Source organism: Rattus norvegicus, chromosome 3 (genome assembly GCF_036323735.1).
Source record: "Rattus norvegicus strain BN/NHsdMcwi chromosome 3, GRCr8, whole genome shotgun sequence".
Classification (NCBI taxonomy): Eukaryota; Metazoa; Chordata; class Mammalia; order Rodentia; family Muridae; genus Rattus; species Rattus norvegicus.
Genome location: NC_086021.1, coordinates 73,837,886 through 73,853,950, shown reverse-complemented (window position 1 = coordinate 73,853,950; position 16,065 = coordinate 73,837,886). Strand labels below are relative to the sequence as shown.

At 37.3% G+C, this 16,065-nt stretch overlaps 1 protein-coding gene across 25 annotated transcripts in view; it reads right to left on the bottom strand.

The window, feature by feature from the left end:
* Window positions 1–16,065, bottom strand: part of 4932414N04Rikl (RIKEN cDNA 4932414N04 gene like) — a 238,794-nt gene that overhangs the window by 72,799 nt on the left and 149,930 nt on the right. For 20 of the 25 annotated variants that reach the window (XM_063285258.1, XM_063285269.1, XM_063285265.1 and 17 more), the window contains 5 exons: window positions 14,448–14,521; window positions 13,813–13,909; window positions 13,181–13,233; window positions 7,695–7,788; window positions 6,496–6,566 (listed from right to left, as the gene is read on the bottom strand). In XM_063285258.1, the coding sequence (XP_063141328.1) occupies window positions 6,496–6,566; window positions 7,695–7,788; window positions 13,181–13,233; window positions 13,813–13,909; window positions 14,448–14,521 (389 nt within the window). The other 5 variants (XM_063285257.1, XR_010065211.1, XR_010065212.1 and 2 more) reach the window with 5 other exon arrangements.

Here is a 16,065-nt window from a genome sequence, read left to right as displayed (position 1 = left end):
CCTGGATATAGAAAACCAAAAGAAGAGACAAGGAGCTGTAGATACAAGCCTCACCAACAGAATACAAGAGATGGAAGAGAGAATCTCAGGAGCAGAAGATTCCATAGAAATCATTGACTCAACTGTCAAAGATAATGTAAAGCAGAAAAAGCTACTGGTCCAAAACATACAGGAAATCCAGGACTCAATGAGAAGATCAAACCTAAGGATAATAGGTATAGAAGAGAGTGAAGACTCCCAGCTCAAAGGACCAGTAAATATCTTCAACAAAATCATAGAAGAAAACTTCTCTAACCTAAAAAAAGAGATACCCATAGGCATACAAGAAGCCTACAGAACTCCAAATAGATTGGACCAGAAAAGAAACACCTCCCGTCACATAATAGTCAAAACACCAAACGCACAAAATAAAGAAAGAATATTAAAAGCAGTAAGGGAAAAAGGTCAAGTAACATATAAAGGCAGACCTATCAGAATCACACCAGACTTTTCGCCAGAAACTATGAAGGCCAGAAGATCCTGGACTGATGTCATACAGACCCTAAGAGAACACAAATGCCAGCCCAGGTTACTGTATCCTGCAAAACTCTCAATTAACATAGATGGAGAAACCAAGATATTCCATGACAAAACCAAATTTACACAATATCTTACTACAAATCCAGCACTACAAAGGATAATAAATGGTAAAGCCCAACATAAGGAGGCAAGCTATACCCTAGAAGAAGCAAGAAACTAATCGTCTTGGCAACAAAACAAAGAGAATGAAAGCACACAAACATAACCTCACATCCAAATATGAATATAACAGGAAGCAATAATCACTATTCCTTAATATCTCTCAACATCAATGGCCTCAACTCCCCAATAAAAAGACATAGATTAACAAACTGGATACGCAATGAGGACCCTGCATTCTGCTGCCTACAGGAAACACACCTCAGAGACAAAGACAGACACTACCTCAGAGTGAAAGGCTGGAAAACAACTTTCCAAGCAAATGGTCAGAAGAAGCAAGCTGGAGTAGCCATTCTAATATCAAATAAAATCAATTTTCAACTAAAAGTCATCAAAAAAGATAAGGAAGGACACTTCATATTCATCAAAGGAAAAATCCACCAAGATGAACTCTCAATCCTAAATATCTATGCCCCAAATACAAGGGCACCTACATATGTAAAAGAAACCTTACTAAAGCTCAAAACACACATTGCACCTCACACAATAATAGTGGGAGATTTCAACACCCCACTCTCATCAATGGACAGATCATGGAAACAGAAATTAAACAGAGATGTAGACAGACTAAGAGAAGTCATGAGCCAAATGGACTTAACGGATATTTATAGAACATTCTATCCTAAAGCAAAAGGATATACCTTCTTCTCAGCTCCTCATGGTACTTTCTCCAAAATTGACCATATAATTGGTCAAAAAACGGGCCTCAACAGGTACAGAAAGATAGAAATAATCCCATGCGTGCTATCAGACCACCACGGCCTAAAACTGGTCTTCAATAACAATCAAGGAAGACTGCCCACATATACTTGGAAATTGAACAATGCTCTACTCAATGATAACCTGGTCAAGGAAGAAATAAAGAAAGAAATTAAAAACTTTTTAGAATTTAATGAAAATGAAGGTACAACATACCCAAACTTATGGGACACAGTGAAAGCTGTGCTAAGAGGAAAACTCATAGCGCTGAGTGCCTGCAGAAAGAAACAGGAAAGAGCATATGTCAGCAGCTTGACAGCACACCTAAAAGCTCTAGAACAAAAAGAAGCAAATACACCCAGGAGGAGTAGAAGGCAGGAAATAATCAAACTCAGAGCGGAAATCAACCAAGTAGAAACAAAAAGGACCATAGAAAGAATCAACAGAACCAAAAGTTGGTTCTTTGAGAAAATCAACAAGATAGATAAACCCTTAGCCAGACTAACGAGAGGACACAGAGAGTGCGTCCAAATTAACAAAATCAGAAATGAAAAGGGAGACATAACAACAGATTCAGAGGAAATTCAAAAAATCATCAGATCTTACTATAAAAACCTATATTCAACAAAACTTGAAAATCTTCAGGAAATGGACAATTTCCTAGACAGATACCACGTACCGAAGTTAAATCAGGAACAGATAAACCAGTTAAACAACCCCATAACTCCTAAGGAAATAGAAGCAGTCATTAAAGGTCTCCCAACCAAAAAGAGCCCAGGTCCAGACGGGTTTAGTGCAGAATTCTATCAAACCTTCATAGAAGACCTCATACCAATATTATCCAAACTATTCCACAAAATTGAAACAGATGGATCACTACCGAATACCTTCTACGAAGCAACAATTACTCTTATACCTAAACCACACAAAGACACAACAAAGAAAGAGAACTTCAGACCAATTTCCCTTATGAATATCAACGCAAAAATACTCAACAAAATTCTGGCAAACCGAATCCAAGAGCACATCAAAACAATCATCCACCATGACCAGGTAGGCTTCATCCCAGGCATGCAGGGATGGTTTAATATACGGAAAACCATCAACGTGATCCATTATATAAACAAACTGAAAGAACAAAACCACATGATCATTTCATTAGACGCTGAGAAAGCATTTGACAAAATTCAACACCCCTTCATGATAAAAGTCCTGGAAAGAATAGGAATTCAAGGCCCATACCTGAACATAGTAAAAGCCATATACAGCAAACCAGTTGCTAACATTAAACTAAATGGAGAGAAACTTGAAGCAATCCCACTAAAATCAGGGACTAGACAAGGCTGCCCACTCTCTCCCTACTTATTCAATATAGTTCTTGAAGTTCTAGCCAGAGCAATCAGACAACAAAAGGAGGTCAAGGGGATTCAGATCGGAAAAGAAGAAGTCAAAATATCACTATTTGCAGATGATATGGTAGTATATTTAAGTGATCCCAAAAGTTCCACCAGAGAACTACTAAAGCTGATAAACAACTTCAGCAAAGTGGCTGGGTATAAAATTAACTCAAATAAATCAGTTGCCTTCCTCTATACAAAAGAGAAACAAGCCGAGAAAGAAATTAGGGAAACGACACCCTTCATAATAGACCCAAATAATATAAAGTACCTCGGTGTGACTTTAACCAAGCAAGTAAAAGATCTGTACAATAAGAACTTCAAGACACTGAAGAAGGAAATTGAAGAAGACCTCAGAAGATGGAAAGATCTCCCATGCTCATGGATTGGAGGATTAATATAGTAAAAATGGCCATTTTACCAAAAGCGATCTACAGATTCAATGCAATCCCCATCAAAATACCAATCCAATTCTTCAAAGAGTTAGACAGAACAATTTGCAAATTCATCTGGAATAACAAAAAACCCAGGATAGCTAAAGCTATCCTCAACAATAAAAGGACTTCAGGGGGAATCACTATCCCTGAACTCAAGCAGTATTACAGAGCAATAGTGATAAAAACTGCATGGTATTGGTACAGAGACAGACAGATAGACCAATGGAATAGAATTGAAGACCCAGAAATGAACCCACATACCTATGGTCACTTGATTTTTGACAAAGGAGCCAAAACCATCCAATGGTAAAAAGATAGCATTTTCAGCAAATGGTGCTGGTTCAACTGGAGGTCAACATGTAGAAGAATGCAGATCGATCCATGCTTATCACCCTGTACAAAGCTTAAGTCCAAGTGGATCAAGGACCTCCACATCAAACCAGACTCACTCAAACTAATAGAAGAAAAACTAGGGAAGCATCTGGAACACATGGGCACTGGAAAAAATTTCCTGAAGAAAACACCAATGGCTTACGCTCTAAGATCAAGAATCGACAAATGGGATCTCATAAAACTGCAAAGCTTCTGTAAGGCAAAGGACACTGTGGTTAGGACAAAACGGCAACCAACAGATTGGGAAAAGATCTTTACCAATCCTACAACAGATAGAGGCCTTATATCCAAAATATACAAAGAACTCAAGAAGTTAGACCGCAGGGAAACAAATAACCCTATTAAAAAAATGGGGCTCAGAGCTAAACAAAGAATTCACAGCTGAGGAATGCCAAATGGCTGAGAAACACCTAAAGAAATGTTCAACATCTTTAGTCATAAGGGAAATGCAAATCAAAACAACCCTGAGATTTCACCTCACACCAGTGAGAATGGCTAAGATCAAAAACTCAGGGGACAGCAGATGCTGGCGAGGATGCGGAGAAAGAGGAACACTCCTCCATTGTTGGTGGGGTTGCAAACTGGTACAACCATTCTGGAAATCAGTCTGGAGGATCCTCAGAAAATTGGACATTGAACTGCCTGAGGATCCAGCTATACCTCTCTTGGGCATATACCCAAAAGATGCCCCAACATATAAAAAAGACACGTGCTCCACTATGTTCATTGCAGCCTTATTTATAATAGCCAGAAGCTGGAAAGAACCCAGATGCCCTTCAACAGAGGAATGGATACAGAAAATGTGGTACATCTACACAATGGAATATTACTAAGCTATCAAAAACAACGGCTTTATGAAATTCGTAGGCAAATGGTTGGAACTGGAAAACATCATCCTGAGTGAGCTATCCCAATCACAGAAAGACATACATGGTATGCACTCATTGATAAGTGGCCATTAGCCCAAATGCTTGAATTACCCTAGATGCCCAGAACACATGAAACTCAAGACGGATGATCAAAACGTGAATGCTCCACTCCTTCTTTAAAAGGGGAACAAGAATACCCTTGGCAGGGAATAGAGAGGCAAAGATTAAAACAGAGACTGAAGGAACACCCATTCAGAGCCTGCCCCACATGTGGCCCATACATATACAGCCATCCAATTAGACAAGATGGATGAAGCAAAGAAGTGCAGACCGACAGGAGCCGGATGTAGATCGCTCCTGAGAGACACAGCCAGAATACAGCAAATACAGAGGCGAATGCCAGCAGCAAACCACTGAACAGAGAATAGAACCCCCGTTGAAGGAATCAGAGAAAGAACTGGAAGAGCTTGAAGGGGCTCGAGACCCCATATGTACAACAATGCCAAGCAACCAGAGCTTCCAGGGACTAAGCCACTAACTAAAGACTCTACATGGACTGACCCTGGACTCTGACCTCATAGGTAGCAATGAATATCCTAGTAAGAGCACCAGTGAAAGGGGAAGCCCTGGGTCCTGCTAAGACTGAACCCCCAGTGAACTAGACTGTTGGGGGGAGGGCGGCAATGGGGGGAGGGTTGGGAGGGGAACACCCATAAGGAAGGGGAGGGGGGAGGGGGATGTTTGCCCGGATACCGGGAAAGGGAATAACACTCGAAATGTATATAAGAAATACTCAAGTTAATAAAAAAAATGAAAAAAGAAAGAATAGAAGAAAGGGAAGGTACTTAAGGGAGAGCAGCAAAGAGAAGAAGAGAGGCAGTTTTATGGACAGAGTTTTACCAACAGGTTGAAGAGGGAAAAGCTAGACACAGGTGAGATAGAAAGAGACAGAATGAGGAGGAGTCAGAAAATCAGAACAGAGTTCCAGAGTTAGTTTCAGGCTAAGTAGAGCGAAAAATCAGAGGCCGAGAGAGAAGCCAGATGGAATCAGTAAGCTTGGAGAGGAGTTTGAGCCAGAAGAGCTGAGTTGAACCAGCCAGCCAGAGTTCAGAAAGAACTAGAAAGGGTGAGCTTATTCAGCAGCAAGCCACAGAGGTGAAAAATTCTTGGTCTAGATAAGATCTCATGGAGACTAGAAGCTTCCATGACTGGGACTAGGTTAGCAGGCCAAGGCAGCAAATGTCTAAGGGGACAACTATATCAAGTGAACAAAGGTAGTTCAACAAAGTCAACTTAGCTTCAAAGAAAACCATGTTCCTTCACTGTAATTCAGATTGCACACTGTGATAATCTTTTGTACCACTATGAGGTCACCTCATGAGTTCAATCAACATATTCTTATGTCTACTCCAGTTAACAGAATACAACCATTGGATAAGAATTCCTAAATTTCTATATTGGAATGAAGTACACAAGGATGGCACTCTTTGTGACCAAATGTCAACCATCCTTTTCTGGAAGGCATCATTTTCTTATACTAGGTAACGGAGGAGTTGGCCTTATAACTCAGTGCTTTCCTACAGTGTAAATATTAAAGTCAGTCAAAAGAAGGAAAAACTACATTTTTGACATTGCAGATACTGAATGTCAAAAGGAATCAATAAAATTTTATCTGATAGGGATTATTATCCAGCCCACAAGCACAACTTGCTATTACTTTATTATGTAAGGAGGCATATGCATGTGATACAAAGATTCAATTCGAAATTTCTACTGATTTTAAAGGGAAAACTTCATAAAACTTGTATGAATATTCTAATTTCTGTGTATATTTCATTTTTATAATTAAATATTAAACATTATAGATTGTGCAGTCAACTATAAAATTTTATTCTACTGGACCTATGGTCCATTATTAAACAAATACTTTAAATGAGAATTTTAAATTAAAGAATTACATACCAATGGCTGGCTGTTCTCACTGCCATTTCCCCCATTCTGGTCTCTGGATTTCACATACAAGTTTGGTTTTTCTGAAAACCCAAACATTTAATAAAAAGTATAAAGAAAGATTCAATAAATGACAGTGTTCATAACAACACAGAAGAGCAAAATGACACAGTAGATAACAGTACTTGGTGCCAGTTCTGATGACCAAGGACCAACACAGTGAAAGGAGAGAGCTGACTCCTTCAAGATGCATACATGTGCTCCTGTCACCCCTGTACATTTATTATGTACAATAAATAAATGGAAAAATACATATGTATAAAGTTTAAAATCAAAATTTTATTATCAAAAGAAATTAATTAAACTTATCATTACTTGACTGTTATTCCCTTTTCTTGGTATGTATTTGTCAACAAGTATTGGAAATAACCAAACCCATCGGTATTTTACTCGGACAGACACTACACTACATCATGTTCAGAAATAGGATGGTATCAATGAACCAACCCTCAAAGACAACATTTTTAAATCCCACAGAAATATTCAAACTCACTGTGTACACCACTTTCTGTCTCAGCCCTGATGTCTAAACAACCTGCATTTGACTCATCTTGAATCCTCTTCCTTTCCCCTTCATCTATGACCATGACGCACCCTCCATCTGCAAACCTGTCCATATTTCTATGAAGCTTCTTTCCTTCCTTAAGACTCAGCCACAGTGGGAAGTCATCACTTACTGTGGCAGTTTTATTCTATTAGAGCAAGCATCTCTTTTGTGTTCTTTAGCATTTTATCATCTTTTTTATTGTTACTCTGATGCTTGAAATTTACAATAGTGTTGCACACCTACTTCTTTCTTTCCTAGACTTGGGGAGGGGAGAGCCTTTAATATTCTTTCCACATGTATGATCATGAATTTGTTTCATTTTCCTAGTACTTCTCATACTTCATGCATTTCTTATTAATTTTCCTGTTTGCACTGTTCATTATAACTCAATATTACTCAGATGGACAAGTATTTTGAAATAGACTTAAAGTGACATTTCCATTTGCAGCCTATGCTGAGCTTGACAGCAAGCTTATTACCATATGAGTTCTATTTGAACTCTTTGTATATGTAATAAATAATTCTCATTGGCTCATGGCATATACCAGGGTCCTACCTGAGTAATTACTCCACCAAATTGCTTTGAACTAAATAGAGTTCTGACCTTTCGTTCGTCCACTTGCCACATTTTCTCCTCTCTGATCTGCAATCTCAGGTAAATGAGCAATATCTTTCTGTGCGAGGGGCTCAGAGACGATCTGTCGAAATCATTTTAATGAGAAAGATTTTAATGAGGATTTCTCGTGCATTACTGGAAAAGACAGCTTAGTTTCTTATTTCAAAACAGCAACACTGGAAAACCAGGGATGGTTTTAAACTCAAACTATTGAGTAGATTGCCTCACAAGGTGGTCTACATCACGACGATTCATTTTCATGTACCTATAGATTACTACATAAACCAAGCATGAAAGGCTGGAGGAAACATATTTATCAATGGTATATATCAACAACGGATAGTTTTGTTAAAACTGAGATAAAATTATACATTGTTTTTCTCTGGAAGATATTATGTATATAATATTTAAAATGTAAATTTAAAAGATCTTAACATATATGTTATATATAATAGAATATATAATGTTACCATTTTAACATATATATATGTTAAAATATATATATGTATATATATATATGTTGGAGTGATGTTTTTGTACACTCTGTTAAGATATGTATCTTTCCATCCTTGCCTTCTAAGGCATCTTCTGATTGGCTAAAATAAACAGCCTGTGGCCTATAGCAAAAGGTAGAATAATAATGTGGCTCTTCCAGACAGGGAGATGAACTCTGGGAAAGAGACATGGAAGTTTTGCTACCAAGACATAGGGGAAGTCAGACGTGCAAAACTGGGGAGAGGTAACCAGCCTATGGCAGAACTTAGATTAATATAAATAGGATAATTTAGTTATGAGAGAGTTGGAGCCAAGCCCAAGCTAAGGCCAAAAGCTATTAAATAAATATATACCTCTGTGTCATTATTTGGGGACTGCAGCAGGTATAGAAAAGTTCATCATCGGGGTTGGGGATTTAGCTCAGTGGTAGAGCACTTGCCTAGCAAGCGCAAGGCCCTGGGTTCAGTCCCCAGCTCCGAAAAAGAAAAAAAGAAAAGAAAAGAAAAAAAAGTTCATCATCACGCACGCACGCGTGTGTGTGTGTGTGTGTGTGTGTGTGTGTGTGTGTGTGTGTGGTGTGTAATAGATACACGTTAAAATATTTAAAATTCTTAATTCATCTGACAGTTTCATATATTAATGAACAAATATCTTTCTGCCTCTCATACTCCTCTCTCACTCTTCCTCATCCCCTTCCTTTTCTACTGAAACCCATATTCTCAGCAACCTCTCACGATGCTTTCCGCTGCCCTGAATTAGGGTTACCTGGTTGAGTGTAGGTGGGTAGTTATTTACTGAGGCAAGGTCCCAGTGTACGTAAAGAAATATACCCTAAGATACACCCATGAAGCAAATGACACCCCTTTCTAAACAATTGTTTACTGCCAACAATGTCTGTCATGGACATAGGCAACCACTTCAGATTGGATTTTGGCTCACTCAGTAGGAAGGTACTCATGTCTGATCTGCGAGCCTGGTAAAGAGTCCATTACTAGAGAGATACTCTGTCTGAGGGGAAACTTACTGATGTGCTAAGTGGTCATCTTTTCAATCTGCCTTTTAAATATTTATGCTGATACCCATAAAGAAGTGTTACACTTAGTCTTTACTAAAGAGACTAATTACTTCTATGGACAAAAACTAATACAGAAACAAGCAAGAGTTTTGATATTGGTGGAGTGGTGAGCCCCAAATGGAACACCTATGTAATCCCTTTCAAAGTTCAAGGAACATGGCAGAAGAGGGGGCAGGAAGAATGTAAAAGGAAGAAAATGTACAAAAAAAGAATACATTTTTAAAGAAACATATTAAGTAATATAGTGTGCTACAGTAATAGTCATTTAGAATTTCAATGAGTGAAGTCGTTTTCAGGGAAAATAAGATATAGTTTATAAAAAATAATATGCCACATTGAGATTAAAGAAAACATCATACTAATTTTTTCCAATAGATAAAATGGGAATAAACTACTTAGGTACCTGGGAAGATGGCTTGGTGGAGAGACATTTTTCTGTGCAAATATAAGTCCCTTATTTCAAAATCTTAGTAACCTATAAAATCCCACTCTGGTAATGAATGCCTGGCCATGGGTCAGCATGAGCCTGGCGCTGTGTGCAGCACCAACATGAGGCTAGTTGGAGTTTGTCTATGTCCACATGTCAGCAGGAGACCCTGTATCCAGGGAGCAGCAGAGTGGATAATGCAGGACTCCTGTGATCCTCCTCGCCATTCTATATGTGCCCAGGAGCATGCAGGGGGCACAGACACAAACACATGCAGCAACCCACACACATCTCTCTCACACACTCCCATACAGTGAAATCCTAAGTATTGATAGATAAATGTTATAAGAACAATATTTGATTAAAGTGACCAAGTGTTAAATTACATTTATAATAGGTTTTGTTAAAACATTGGATACGGTGCAGACCTGCTATGGTTTCTTTTTTTCTTTTTTCTTTTTTTTTTCGGAGCTGGGGACCGAACCCAGGGCCTTGCGCTTGCTAGGCAAGCACTCTACCACTGAGCTAAATCCCCAACCCCCTGCTATGGTTTCTTATTCTTTTTTGAAGTTCTTCCTTCTCAGCATATGCATGTTTATTTTTTATTAAGAGTTGTAATGATACAGACCTTAAATTTCCATTTCCTCACATATATGTATTGCTTACCTATATAAAGTTAGCTGTGACGAGATTTTTTTTCTACTCCTTTTTTTTTTCTACACCAGATATTGTGACTCTCTGTTTCCATCCTCAGTGTCATCATCCTAGATGTTGGTGTGGTTGATGTGTTCTGATTCATCAATGCACAGCTTAAATCGCGCACAGCTATCTGCTCTCATCGCAGAATTCTATTCCAACTTCCGCATAAGAAGAGCTACAAGCTACATTGATGGTCTTTGTCCTAATACTTTGTGTTTTCTTCATATTAAGCATGTAATGTGACTTACAAGTGTTTACAGCTAACTGATTTTTCTATCTTGTCATCTTGTCAAAGACTTACATACTTAGTGTGTAATTTCTACCACAGAGGGGATATGCAGTAGAAGACGTTTATTTAATGCCAAAATAGTCCACCATATTCAGGAATACTCCAAGCAGAGTTAGAATGCAGCATGTGCTACTAAATACTTTTCTTAAAAATGAACACATCAATATGAGCGACCTATAATGTACAAAATGTACGTATATTGTACTCTAATGTACAAAATGTATGTATATTGTACTCTAATGTGCAAAATGTAATGCACCGTACTTTGATACTATTTGACAATTTAAATAAATAAATATTTAGTTTAATTATTCCACTAATCATTGAAATCAAGATAAGTTAGAAAGCTATCTTTTTTTTTTTTTTGCATTGAATTGCTTTTTCATTTTTTTTCTTTTTTTTTCTTCTTTTTTCTTTTATTGGACTTTAAAAATTTACATTTCAAATGTTATCCCCTTTCCTGGTTTCCACTCCAGAAACCCACTACCCCCCTCCCACTGCCTCTATGAGGATGCTCCCCCACCCACCCACTCTGTCCCATCTCCCCGCCCTAACATTCTTGTCCACAGGACCAAGGGCCTCTCCTCTCAGTGATGCTCAACAAGGCCATCCTCTGCTACATATGTAGGTGGAGCCATAAGTTCATCCCTGTGTTCTCTGTGGATGATGGTTTCGTCCCTGGGAGCTCTGGGGGTGGGTCTGGTTGGTTGATATTGTTGTTGTTCTTATGGAGTTGCAAACACTTTTAGCTACTTCAGTCCTTTCTCTAACTCCTCCATTGGGGACCCCGTTCTCAGTTCAATGATTGGCTTCAAGTGTCCACCTCTGTATTTGTCAGGTTCTGGCAGAGCCTCTCAGGAAATAGTTATAACAGGCTCATGCCAGCACGCACAACTTGGCATGAAGAAAGCTATCTTTTATATGCTCACTCCCAAATACTCCAATGTATATTAAGAAGCACCACAGTAGATATATGTGCCTGCTTTCTTCATCAATGGACATATGAAAGTCATCTGGAGATCATAAAGAAAGGCTTCAACGTTTTGGAAATACTGACAGGTAACCTGGAAATAGAAATCTTGACTGACTGGGAATAATCATCATTTAACACTAATAAAACCCCATAAGAACAACAATACCAACCAACCAGAGCTCCCAAGACTTAAACCACCATTCAAAGAGTACACATGGACAGACCCATGGCTCTCTAAGGGCACCACATACATCTTCTTTATGATTTCAAATGCTAGCATCTGGGCTGATATTTTTGCTGGTAAAATGTCTATAGCGGAAGAATGAGGGCTTGAGTCAGTATCCACACAAAAAGCAAACGTGGCACCAAGTTTCTTTGGAGTCCTGGGAGTATTCTAGCCAACTGTTGAGATCAAATTCAGTGAGAGACACTGTCGCAATAAAGAGTGTTGTAAATGTGACTTTTATTTGCCCGTAGTAATTATGATCTCAGAGGCTTAGTGTTGAAAAGCTCACCCTTTCTAGCTCTTTCTGAGCTCTGGCTGGCTGGTTCAACTCAGTTGCTCTGGCCCAAACTTCCCTCCTGGATGAAAGATTTAATGTGGCTTCTCTCAGCTTTTCACTGAATTGCTCTATTTGGCCTCAAACTAACTATGGCAATTTGTTTTAATCTTCTGGCTCCTGATTCTCTGGCTTCATCTGCCTCATTGAACTGCATGAACTCATGAACAAAATCACCTCCACCACACTGACTTGCAACTGACTCTCCCTGCACTGCTCTTAAGTAGCTTCTCTTCCCTGTCTTGTTTTCATGAAGGTTGGGTATATCCTAGCTCTGACTCATTCTGCCAAAGCTTTGTCACTCTGCCTCTCGATTAGATGTCACTTTCAAACATGGCTGTGCTCTCCTACAAACAAATTTTACCTTCATTGTTTGGGATTATAGGTGTGTACTAAGGGCATACTATTCCAGTCAGTGGGATTAAAGGTGTGTTGTTCTAGCCTGTTCACACAGACCTAGAATGTCTTTGAATGTGATCTCTTTTCAGAGCAGCCATGTTGCTAGATTAAAATTCTTCTGCAGTGTAGAATAATAGAATTGACCTTTACCTTCACGGGCAAGTACACGTGTACCTGCCATACATTTGTCTTCTCTCTTCTCTCTCCTTCTTCCTATTTCTGTCTCTTTCTCTCTCTCTCCACAACCCACCCTCCACTAATAGAAAACATTAATATTTTTTTAAAAATACATATTGATATCTTAACTATTATTCATGTTATTGAACTTAATTACTAGGGGCTCAAGTAATTTTCTGAAAGAAATTTGACAGGAAATGAAGGAATGGTGTTTAGCCTTAACCACATACAGACTCTAAAATATTTTAATACTAAATGTTGAAATATGATCACCGTTCTGCAATATAATCTAATGTAATTTTATTTGCATATGTTATCTTCTTAAAACTACATTAAAACCTTCAATTTAAATTATTATATACCAATGACTGAACACTTACATGGCTATCACAGTTTTGATCATCTTCTGTTGATGTCTCTTCGTAGCATGGACCTGTTGACAAATGTACATATTTAAGTAAAAAATTACAACTAAATGGCAGATAGGATGAATATATTTTATTAAAATAGAAATAAGTAAAGGTAAGTATAAGAATCATAGTTTTATTTGTATATGTTATAGGTTCAATTATACATAATCTTTAGTGGACTTAACTTTTTTTACAAGATATTTTTATTAGTTTTCAAAGTATTATATCTTAGTGACACTCTACTAGAGTTTAAATAGTTAAAATAATATAAATAATATGGAGATAATGTGGAATAACTTCATGAATAGGTAGAAAACAATTAAATTTGATTATGGTGTGATAGGATTTATTTATATTTCTTTTCAAACTTTTTAAAAATTATATTCGACTTCATGTATGTAAAGTAAGATTTTACTTTTATTTCTGTCTGTATATCTATCTGTCTGAGGGTATACCAAGTGTGTCATGTCCCTAGACACAGATTCAATGTCGATATTTTCATGAATTACTATAACTAAACATCAATGCCTACTGACATGTATTGGTTCTCATGATTTTCATAAATAGTATTTCAATGGGTACTTATAAAATACATATCTTACCTTTCTTCTCTATGGTAGTGTTATTTTGTCTTCTTTGATCTGTAGTAAGAGCTAAATCAATCGTATCATGCTTCTGTGGAAGGCACTCAGAGATTATCTGTTAAAATGAATATAAAAATAAGTAGTAGGACATACTTGAGTCCTTCATTTCAGAAGCAGCTAACCTGGTTCATAAAGGAGCATTGGCCCTATGCCATTTAGAGAGAACCTCATAGGCATTACAATATAAGGTCTAGCTTCTGTTGTCATATGGCTGCCCTTTTTAATGTAGAAAACCAGAAGAAACATTTTTTTATACAACAGCGACTGCCAACACATGTCAACTAGTAAAGAAATATTGACGATTATTTATGATGATAATTTAAAAATAAAAACATTGCACACACAGTAGACACACAAAACACAAATTTCACTCTCAATTTAGAATTTAAATGAACGTATTTTAGCTTCTCATAATTCTTAGCGTCTTCATATATTTAAAGCTGAATGGCAACTTCATTCTGTTACCAAATATTTTTCTGAAAGTTGTTTAAACCTCGATATGTACAAACTTCATAATATGCTAAAGAGTTCAAATCAAAATAGGCATTCTTCACATGTTTAACAAACATTCTCAAGTAAAATACTTAACATACCAATGACTGAACTTCTTCCTGGCTGTCATGCTTTCGCTGTTTCTCTGTTGATTTTACTACTTCCCCTGGTTCTGCTGATAAATGGATGCATTTAAGTATAATGAACTGAAATACTGTGACAAATTGACTATGTTCCAGTGGAAAGCCACACATTCAAGAATGCTTGGGCAGCATAGATTGGTCTTAACAGGTTAAAAAAACACACAAAGTTAGGTGTGTGGAGAAGAGGATGGATCTTTGGAAGAGTAGGATGAGGATGAGGAATATGAATAAAACATTTTGCTTCTCAGAGAAATAACAAAACAGGTCCCTAGGGATTGATATGTTAAAATTGTCCACAGTCAAACATAACAGACAAAAGGCGTGGTAGAAGAAGAAATAGTAGCAGGATATGCACATACAAGTTTACTTATGACAAAAGTTAAAATCAAGATATGGGCTGGAAATGAAGGACTGCTTATAGAAATATTCAGGACTGAAAACTGTTAATTACCTTTTAGAACAAATTGAACTATTGCTAAATAAATAAATGTACAACATACTGGGCCCAGGAAGGCTACTCTCCAACCATCACCCCTTCAAAATTGCAAGAAATGAGATAAAACTAAAATAGTAATATGATCAACTTCACGAAATGTGAAATTCAGTTTTCTGTGTCACAACATTCTACATGGATGTAACACAAATAACTTATTTTGAATCTTCTCTTTTTGGTGTAAGGAGCTCCTGATGAAGGATGAGGAGGGCTGGTGATAAAAAGCACATTGGTAAAACATGGATATTGTGTATGCATGAAATGTCAAAACAAGTAAACAAGCTCTTGCTCTCTTGCCCTCTCCCCTTTGTCCCTTCTCTCCCCATTTGTCCCCTTCCCTCTTGACCGATCTTTGTTCCTCCCCTCTTCTACTCTTCTCTCATTAAACCTTTCCACATGGAAAAAAATAAAATAAGCTAGATGATTTGACATCATAGTTTAGATTGATTGCTTACATCGTCCCAATAGAATGTGTTTATCTAATAACTATAGATTTAATAACAAAGAGAATTTATATGCAAAGTACAATTTTTCTTAGTGCTCCTCATCTTATTTCAACTTTTTTGCTTCCTAGAAACAACTCAGAATCCAAATTAATAGTTATTCCTTTGGTTCTGTTGTGCTTCAAATTATACAATGGATTTTTAAATATAGATTTCTGATAGCTGCACTTCATAGTACACGGTTGATTGAGGAGAAATCTCTGGAAGAGGAAAGCAAAAATCCAGAAATCAAAATTTGATAAATCAAAATATGAATACTTTCTTTGAATGTAGTTTTTACTCTTAAACTATGTTCTCTATTTTATTTATTCAATTTCCATTTTTAAATCTACTGTTCATCATCATATTCACAACCTAGGATAAATAATATATTCCTAAGTGGAATTTTTTAGTGGCCATGATGTACTTGACATGGTACAACTTCTTCTGTGGCTTTCTCTTTTCCAGCTCCCTTATTTTGGCCTATATGATATTAACCTAAGAGTTAATCCTTGATGGATATTGATTAATGCTTATATATGACTAATCACTCACGTTCCTACATATAACAAGAACATCAAACATCAGTCAACAGGATTGG